The sequence below is a fragment of the Geotrypetes seraphini genome, chromosome 15, assembly GCF_902459505.1.
Source record: "Geotrypetes seraphini chromosome 15, aGeoSer1.1, whole genome shotgun sequence".
In the NCBI taxonomy this organism is placed as follows: domain Eukaryota; kingdom Metazoa; phylum Chordata; class Amphibia; order Gymnophiona; family Dermophiidae; genus Geotrypetes; species Geotrypetes seraphini.
The window spans coordinates 62,332,668-62,342,317 of NC_047098.1; the positions used below are offsets into that span (position 1 = coordinate 62,332,668).

General features: G+C 45.5%; 1 protein-coding gene across 8 annotated transcripts in view; it reads right to left on the reverse strand.

Annotated features, from left to right (window-relative positions):
- The window catches only part of PITPNM3 (PITPNM family member 3), a 407,952-nt gene extending 400,395 nt beyond the window's left edge, over nucleotides 1-7,557 (reverse strand). For 5 of the 8 annotated variants that reach the window (XR_004537058.1, XR_004537057.1, XM_033921390.1 and 2 more), the window contains exon 1: nucleotides 6,795-7,556. Coding sequence is in view for 3 of the 8 variants with exons in the window: in XM_033921390.1 (XP_033777281.1) it covers nucleotides 6,795-6,816 (22 nt within the window). In the remaining 5 variants the exon portion in view is untranslated. Of the gene's footprint in view, nucleotides 1-6,794 lie in introns of all 8 variants that reach the window. The other 3 variants (XM_033921387.1, XM_033921388.1, XM_033921392.1) reach the window with 2 other exon arrangements.
- Between the last annotated feature and the right edge of the window lie 2,093 nt (nucleotides 7,558-9,650).

The following is a 9,650-nucleotide window of genomic DNA, read 5'->3' on the forward strand; positions in this document are numbered from 1 at the left end:
ATCCCGAGGGCTGTTTGGACACACAAGCAGCAAAGGAAACTGAGGTGCAAAAAAATAAAATAAAGAATAATAATAATAATCCACTCCCCACCCATCATTTCCCCTGAGGTGGTTGCACACAGTGGGTGGGAAGGGGTACTTCCAGCTCAGTACACTCCTGTGGAAAATTATGCATACCTATAGGAGGGGCCTTAAACACCCGAACCAATCAAGGACTTCTCAACGCATTCCAGGATGCAGTAGGAAAGGGAAGGCCTGCCGCTTTATTTTTTTTTTTAATTTGATTTATGTATTTATATACCACTTATTACCTAAGTGGTTTACATTCAGGTACTCAAGCATTTTTCCTTATCTGTCCCATTGGGCTCACAATCTATCTAATGTACCTGGGGCAATGAGGGGATTAAGTGACTTGCCCAGGGTCACAAGGAGCAGCGTGGGATTTAAACCCACAACCTCAGGGTGCTGAGGCTGTAGCTCTAACAGCTGTGCTGACCAGCAAGAGTAGACATCCCTCCAGCTGCCCTTCATGCTAAAGGTGCAGGGGGGGGCAGGGACTCTAGCAGTGGAAGAGAATGGGTATTCCTCCTGCCTGGGGTTGTCTGGAGTTTGTTGTGGTGGGGGTGGGGCGACAGCAGGTGGGACTGCGCTTCCCTCTTGCTGGGGGTGTCAGCATAGCGGGTCCTCCCATCCCCACTTAATCTAAGGTCTGATTGGCACAGGCTCTAAGGCGCCTGGGCCAATCAGGCCTTAGACTTAGTGGGGATGGGCAGACCCGCTATGCCTAAGGCCTGATTGGTCCAGGCTTCTAGAGCCTGGGCCAATCAGGCCTTAGGCTTCGGAAGGATGGGCCGGGAAGGGGCGGGCCCGCCTCATTTTGACGAGACGGGCCTGATGGCTGGACGGGCAAGTCCCGTCTGGCCAACAAGGAAAGGTTAGTTTGGTTGGGGGGAGGTTTGAGGGCTGTTAGCGCGGGGGGTGTGTGCGGAGGGTGTGCGTCTTCTGGCAGGAGGGATTGGGCACCCTCCTGCCAGCGATCGGTAGTGTCGGGGGGGGTCGGTAGTGTCGGGGGGCATCTTCTGGCAGGAGGGATTGGGCACCCTCCTGTCAGCGATCGGTGTCGGGGGGGAGGGGGGTCGGTAGTGTCAGGGGGGGCATCTTCTGGCAGGAGGGATTGGGCACCCTCCTGCCAGCGATCAGTAGTGTTGGGGGGGGCGGTCAGTATACTTATAGCAGGAGGGATTGGGCTCCCTAGGTTCGCCTAAGGCCCTTAGGTGAGCTTAGGTGTCTTGCGTGCCTCGCCTTCAATATAGAATGCCTGCCTGGGGAGCATTTTTTTTAAAAAACCCGATTGGCCGATTAGACAGCTGTAGGACGCCTACAGCTGCCTAAAATAGGGATGCACTATGTAGAATCAGGGCCTGTGAGTCTAGGTAGGCAGTGGTGACATGGTCAAATTTTCTTAGCGAGTAGATCAGTCTGAGTGCAGTGTTTTGGATTGTCTGTAATTGTTTTATCATTGTTGCAGGGCAAAGCAGGTAGAGGATGTTGCAGTAGTCCAGTAGACCTAGTACTGGGGATTGGACTACGAGCCTATATTGCTCTTTGTCGAAGAATTTTCTGATTTTACGTAAATTGCGCATGGTTAGAAATGCTCTCTGGGTGGTCTTGTTGATATGGGCTTGCATTGTGCAGCATCTGTCTATTGTTACTCCCAGGAGTTTAAGGGTGGGTTGTATATGGTATTTGGTAGAGTTAATTTCTAGTTCTGTGGTGGAGGGGTTCTTATCCTTTTCGAGGAGTAGAAATTTTGTTTTGTCCGTGTTCAGTTTCAGTTTGTGGTCTGTCATCCATTTTTCCAGGCCATGTCTGGGCATCGAATATCCAGGTTTATACAGCTGGATGTCTTTTGTAATTAAGGCCCCCTTTTATCAAGCCACGTTAGGGTTGTTTTGATTTTTATTTTTTTTTTATTGCTGGCTGCTGCAGTAAAAGCTCCAACGCTCATAGAATTCCTATGAGCGGTGGAGCTTTTACCTCAGTGGCCTGCGATAAAAAAAACCCTGACAACAGCTTGATAAAAGGGAGCCATTAAGTGGCACTGGCCAATTAAGTAACCGGCCATATATTTATTCCATTATAAAACCAACATGCAATAAACAGGCCACTGCTGTCTAAAACCATTAAGATTCATTCAATTAAAGCCAATACTTTATTTTTAAAAACATATACACTGTTATACATAATATAAATCACAATGTCAAACAAAAACAAACAATGTCTCTGCAACACCATGGACAATTAAACATCTTTCCAACTGTAGACTTAACGCTGGTTTTTACTAAACCGCGGTAGAGCTTCTTACTGCAGGCCAGCAAAGTAAATGTTCCAATGCTCATAGGAATTGAATGAGTGTTCACGTTGGCCCACAGTAAGAAGCTCTACCGCAGTTTAGTTAAAAAGGATCCCTAAGTGGCTAACAAATATTTAAATTTTTAAAAAATGCATTAAACTTCTCCCTCCATCTTCACGGTTTTATTACTCACGACTTCGATTATTCATGTTTTTTTTATCTTGCCGGCTCCTACCTCAAATGACATCCCAGAGTGCCGATAAAAAAGTTTTTTGGCGCTTTTTTTCCCAGCACTTGCTTCAGCGTGCAGAGAGAAATTCACTTTTGCCCCAGCACTTCCTTCAGTATTGCCTCTCCTTCAGGAACAAGTCAGGTCTCCCACCAATAAATAACTTTGTTTTTCAAAACAATCGTGAATGTGAACATTGATTTTTATTGCGATTTCAACATATTCACGAGGGTTTTAACAACAACAACAAAAAAAAAACCCCGAACAAAAAAAGTTATTGACGATTTTTCCGTATTTGTAGATCAGCTCCACCACTAACCCCCACGAATACGGAGGGAGAAGCGCATGTTTAAATTTTAATTAGACTTGGAGTACTGTGTGCTAATGTTTTAAGAACAGGGGCATCCAACCTTGGCCCTCGCCAGTTCGGATTTTCTGGATTTCCCAAATGACTATGCATGAGATCTATTTGCATACAATGGAAGCAGTGCATGCAAATAAATCTAATGCAAATTCATTGGGGAAATCCTGAAAACCCAACTGGATTGTGGCTAGAGAATGATATGGGCACAAATTTTTCCTTGTCCCTGCAAACTCCGTCATCTGCACAAGCCTCAAACACTTTAAAATCATAAGTGTTTGAGGCTTGTGCGGTTAAGGCAGAGCTTACAGGAATGGAAAAATTGAGTTCCTGCAGGGACAGGGAGAAATTTGTCCCCATGTCATTCTCTAATTGCGGCTCTCGAGGACAGACTTTGGACAACCCTGTTTTAGAACATACGTATTTACCATTTAAGATACTAGACCAGCACTCAGTCTTTCTGTAGCTTTGACCAGAATTCACTTGGCCCTAAAAATTATGATCCCCAGGCAATGCAAAATGGCATCCTGTGGAGTGCTTGCCCAGGTCATGATCCCAAATGCGGCATTCACAACCCCTTCGGTGGGGGGGGAGAAGGGGGGTCACCATTCACAATTTAAGCACCATAGTTAGGCTCAAGCCCATTTCAGTACTCACACCTTGGTATTCAATTTTTAATAGAAGACCCATCTTCTAGTATCTCTTGAAAGGAGTTCCTTACCCCAACTCTGAGTTAACTTGCTACAGGAGATTCATTCTTAACCCTCGTTTTTAGAGTGAAGAAATCAAAGATTAAACACATTATTTTATCTTTTTAATTTATTTCATTGGGTCAACCTGCTAGATTATTTTGAAATAATGTTTGAGAGCCAACATTTCCCACCTCAAGGAAGAGCAGAATGAGCAAAATTGCAGGAGGTGAAGGGCTGCGTTTCAACAGTGGTCCACCAGAGGCTGTGGTTTGTCGTGAAGGCAGACCCAACAAGCATGAATGGGACAAGGATTATACATTTTTAAAAAACGAACAATCCACCCCACACATAACCCAGCTAGGGTCATTAGCATTTCAAGAACAAACAAGCAGCAGGGAGCAAAGTAATCCTGATTTAAGGCTCCTTTTACTAAATGGCGCTAGAAGTTTTTAGCACGGGCTGGCGAGGTAAATGCTCCGACACTCATAGAATTTTTATCAGCATTGAAGCATTTACCTTGCTGGAGCGTGCTAAAAACCTCTAGCGCTGTTTATCAAAACCAGCGTTAAGGTTTCAACGTCGGAGAAGATCAGACATAATATTAATAATAATATTAACAGCAATGCAGTTAGGGTTACCAGAAGTCTGGATTTACCTGGACATGTCCTCTTTTTAGAGGATGTTCCAGGCGTCCGGACGGGTTTTCAAATCCCAGCCGTCTGTTCAGGTTTTTGAAAACCTTTCAGCTCAGGGGCCGCATCTGGAGGGCGTCCGCACGGATGTGGCCTCATCGTGTGGCATCTGTGCTTCCGCAGATGCCCTCCAGACCCCCTAGAGACGGGCAGCGTGAGATTTTATAGTACCTGAGCCTACCCACTGAGATCCGTACTGCATGTCCCATAATGCACCAGAATAGGGCGGTTGTAAATCCAGGCCTGTCCCAATTCTCCAGTCTAGAACTTGGCGTCGCTGCCAGTAATAATTCCCAGCCAGTAAATTAAGCTGGCAGCACATTAACAAGTCTGAAAAGAGTATGGAAAGAGCAATTGCTGTACAGAAAGGTAATTATAACAACTTTATAAAGATCTGGGGGCCATTAGAGAATTATTGTAACGAATGAACATCGTTTTCCTTTCCGATGGATACATGTATTTTATTGGGGGGAGGGGGGAAATTGGATGATTAATATTCTTATTTAATGATTGGATTTCTGTTGACGAAGTGTTGGGTGGGGGGGAAAGGGTTATAATTTCTACTTTAATGGATTATATGTATAAGAATGTCAAGTGCTGTATATTTTATTAGTAATGTAATGTTTTAATATTAATCACTTGTTTGTCAGTTTTAAATGAATAAAGAATTAAAAAAAACTACAAAAATCAAGTCTGAAAACACTACATTTGTTTAGTTCCAATTCTTATGTCAACTTTTACCACCAGGGCCATGATCAAAGCCAATCTATGACATGTTAATCCAACACAACAGCACAAACCCTGCACCCTGGAGGCCACATCAGAAGTGGCAAGGAAAGAATCGTCACCCTGAAGGGTGGACTATTTATCTAAGTAGATGCAAGAAGTCAAAAACATTTAAACAAAAGTGCAGCTAGAGAATAAACATACATTTCTGGTTAGTGTGAATACCCAAGCTAAAAAGCAACAGTCCTAGCAAAGGTACAGACCACACACACAGAGGCATTTTTAGGCACTGAGTTTGCAGCTTCAATTGTTGTTCCCATCCTCTCCTTCAATTCTTTTATTTATTTATTTTTAATTAAAGACTGAAGAGATTACAGAGTAAGTTTCTGAAAGATTCTCCTACCCTAATGAAACAAAAACCAGAAAACAAAAAAATCCAGAGAACACAGTAGGGCCATAAACCACACAACTTTAATGTTTTCAGGGTTTCTTTGTAAGTTGGCTGCTTTCAGATTACAATTTTACATCAGTGCAAGTGCGATATAAGAATAGAACGCCAAATAAAAGTGACCTGGTCATTTAAAAGTTATGTTGGTGCAACTGGTTAGAAGCCATCATTAATAAATTCAGTCGATTAAGGAAAACAAATTTGAATTACACATTAGTAATAATTTTTTTGTTTGTTTGTTTACATTAAATCCACTAAAGGACAAAAGAAAGACTGTCTACCTAAGTGAAGGCAAGGTGCAACCCAGATAAATGACAGTGGATGCTCCCTGCTAAGCCCTGGAGCGATCAATATAACGTGATGACAGGATCAGTGTACATAAAGGTGGGGTGGGGGAAGGGGAGCACAGCAATCCCTGCCGCTCCCACTATAACACATAATTTTATTCCTGGGGGTGGGACTGGAGACAGGACTGGAGAGGTGATGAATGACCAACAAAGAAAAATGGGGAGACCCAATGATCCACAGGGAAAACAATCCACTGATGATGAAAAAAAAAACCCCAAAAAACTGTGGATACAGATGTTCTGGAGATAAATTATACACTGACATATAAAAACATGAAAATTCAATGAAAAAAGTGCAATGATAAAAAATACAGTGGTAAAAATCCACCACTGTATCAGCAATGGAAGCCTTTTTTTCAGTATATATGTGCATCTCCTGTGCCCAATTAATCTGTTCCCTACAATGATACCTTCAACAATCCAGATGCATGCAAGTGAGTTTTGCAAAGCGTTGCAATTAAAACACATTAGTGCTTTTCAAATGAGAGGAAAGGAGACCAAAACCCGAATGGGGGGGGGGGAGGGAAGGAGGGTCTGTTTCAGGTGTCAGCCATGCAGAGTTGGGTTTTCTTGAAAGTGATGAGTCAACCCCACGAGCCTGTTTCAAATACCTCCCACAAGATCCTGCCAGCCAGCAAGTTGCTGCTTGCAAAAGCATCTCAGTCCCGGAAAAGCCAGGCACTCCCCCCCCCCCAAAAAAAAAAAGCCACACCACCCCTAGATCTTAAACTAAATGGTGCAATTCCTTCGCACACCGGGGGGGGGCCCAAACACCGCCAGGGAAAGCCGATGCCATCTCTGCAGGGCAGCCTGGCTGAGACAGGAGCATGCACACCAGATCCAGCTTCCCAACCCCCCCAACTGGAGAGCTGCAGGAATGAACCGTCTAACCCCTCCTCCCCCCCTTCAAACCTCAGCATCTCCCCCATAGCTCCTTCGCACCCACCTGGCAGTGACGCTTTGGCCATGTCCCGGTCACTTTGCTCTCTTCAACTGGACCACCCTGGCGAAGGCTCCTCTCCCTGCTCAGGAGGAGCCGGTATCTCCCGCTTTTAAGCCGATTGCGGGGTGAGATTTCATAGCAAAGACTCTCCTCTCCCCCCCCCCCTTTTTTTTTTTGCTTATTTATTTAGTTGGGCTGCCTCTAGTGGCTCGTGCGGGGCTGGAGCGAGCCCGTCTGTCAGCCTGCAGAACTGTGCGCGAGGGCAGACCCTCCTTGGGCAGAGCGCTGGACCCTCTCTTAAAGGGGCCACGTCCGCTCTCCCGACGGCACCTGACGCTGGGGCTTCCAGTCCCCCCCCCCTTCCCCAATTAGACGGGCAAGGCAGCTGGGTGGAACTTTTCATCCGGTTGCCCTGAGGAGGGGGGGGGGGAGCACCGGCACTGTAACCTCCCCACCCCCCCTTCCCTCGCTCTGTCGCCTCCTCCCCTGCCCGGTGAACGTCGCAGTTCTGCTGGAAAGATAGGCGCGAGGCTGCCCTGGTCAGCCGGGACTTATTTCACGTACAGGATCGCAGACAGAACCTGAAGTTTGGGGGGGTTAACTCCTAATATTTGTAACTTGGGAGAAAAAAAAAGAAGCGATAATTCTTCTCGACTTTCCGCGCGAGCCTTGAAAGGACGCCAACATCGCACATACCGCCGGAGCTCGCGCTCTTGGGTTGTTGGTTTTTTTTTTTTTTTTTTTGCTAATCACATTCAGCTGTTCTGCCACCTTCTCGCGCTCTGCAGCCAATTGCGGTACGAGCTCGGCCGTTGCCAGATCCCTTCCTCTTTAGGCGATTTTAACAGCGCTTCACTCTGAAGTGTATTTAAAAAAAAAAAAAAAAAGGCGCCAATTGACCCATGGCGCCTAAACTTGTGGCGCTGCTATAAAGGCACGTGCAAATTAATATAACAGTAAGCGGTTGATTGGACTCAAAAGACACTTATTAGCTGTAATTGGCGTTAATGGTGCTAATTGACACCCCCCCCCCCAGTTTGCACCTGCAGCTGCCCTTTGTCATGTAGATTCAAGTATGCCCGTTGGCAAAGGGGGCATGTGCGGGTCGGGGCTGTGCCCAGAATATGTGCACCTAGGTTTTACACAAGCATTTGGCACAATTAAGACCCTGCAGTTATGCCAGCTTCAATCAGGGCTTCTGAGAGGGGAGGGATTAGGGAGGGGCAAGATTTCCCTAGGCCCAGCCTACAAGTGTCTGGGGGAAGAGGGGGGGGGGAGTCTGGCACCAGCCATAGAAAAAACCAAAACACAAAAGCAAAAATTCCACGACCAAAATATCAAACATATAACAAAAGTGGAATTAAAAAAATATTAATTTATTAATTCCTCAATTCAATTGAATTAATAAATTAATCTTTTTTTTTAAATTCTACTTTTGTTATATATAGCCATCCTGGACTCTGTGGTCCTGCATCTCCCTCCCCGTCTTTCCCCTAAGAAACCTCTCTCTGAAGGGATTCTCACCTGCTGCCTGTGGCTGGTCTGGAAACCTCCCTGTTGTTGCGTCCTGGTCCCCTCTCATGTAACTTCTGATGCGGTATGGATGGGGTTTCTGGGTCAGCTGCAGGTAATGTGGGAAAGTTGCTGCCGCCGCCAGCAGAGGGCAGCACCAATCCTTCAACATCTGTTGGGTGAGGGGCACCAAATGGGTGCACAAAAATACAGATTTAGTCTCTGTTCTACAACAAAGTACAGGACACGTTCTGTTATAGAATAACCACTCAGCTGTGCTTTTTCAGTGTCTAAATGTTGGAATCCTATACAGAATCTATGGGACAAGTCTAGCACTGGATGCATCAATTTAGGCATCTGAGACTTACGGTGGGTGGGCAGGAGATGCACCTACTTTGAGTTCAGGCCCATCCAGCAGTGCTATACTTTGTTGATGTTTCTAGCAGGACCCCCTCAGCTCTGGATGTCCTCTGCTAGGACCCTGAGTCAGCAATGCTACATAGTGTCAGTGATTGGAAACATGTGACCAAATTGCTCTCTGCTGAGTCAGCACAGGAGGGTCCAGCCAGGGACATTTTATTTATTCAATTTTCTACCCAGGGGAGCTCAGAACAATTTACATGGATTTATTCAAGCACTTGAGCATTTTCCCCTGTCTTTCCTGGCAGGCTCGCAATCTATCTAATGTACCTGCAGCAATGGGGGGATTAAGTGACTTGCCCAGGGTCACAAGGAGCAGCATGGGGTTTGAACCCACAACCCCAGGGTGCTGAGGCTGTAGCTTTAACCACTGCACCACTCTAGAAATCAAAATATTGTAGAAGTGAGCCATGTATAGGACAATGAAGCCGTTGTGACATCACTGATGAGTTTGGCTCTTAGGCATTGGTGGAATGAGACATTATGATGTCACAATATCAGCTCTGGTCTGGTTATCAGTGGCTGAAACTTTTCACACTATTTATTTATTCAGTTTTCTATACCATTCTCCCAGGGGTGCTCAGAACCGTTTAGATGAATTTATTCAGGTATGCAAGCCTTTTTCCCCTGTCTGTCCTGGCACGCTCACAATTTATCTAATGTACCTGGGGCAAGGGGGGGTGGGGGGGTTAGGTGATTTGCCCATGGTCATAAGGAGCAGTGTGGATTTGAATCCACAACCTCAGGGTGCTGTGGCTGTAGCTTTAACTACTGTGCCACACTTTCTCATGTAGAAAGTGAAGTTTAGATAGTATTTCACTTTTTGCATGTTGTACTGCTTTCAACTGTGTATAACTGAAATTATCAGAAGCAGTTAAGGAAAAATTTATAGAGTTTTACCTCATGCAAAATTGTGATTTAGTTTCT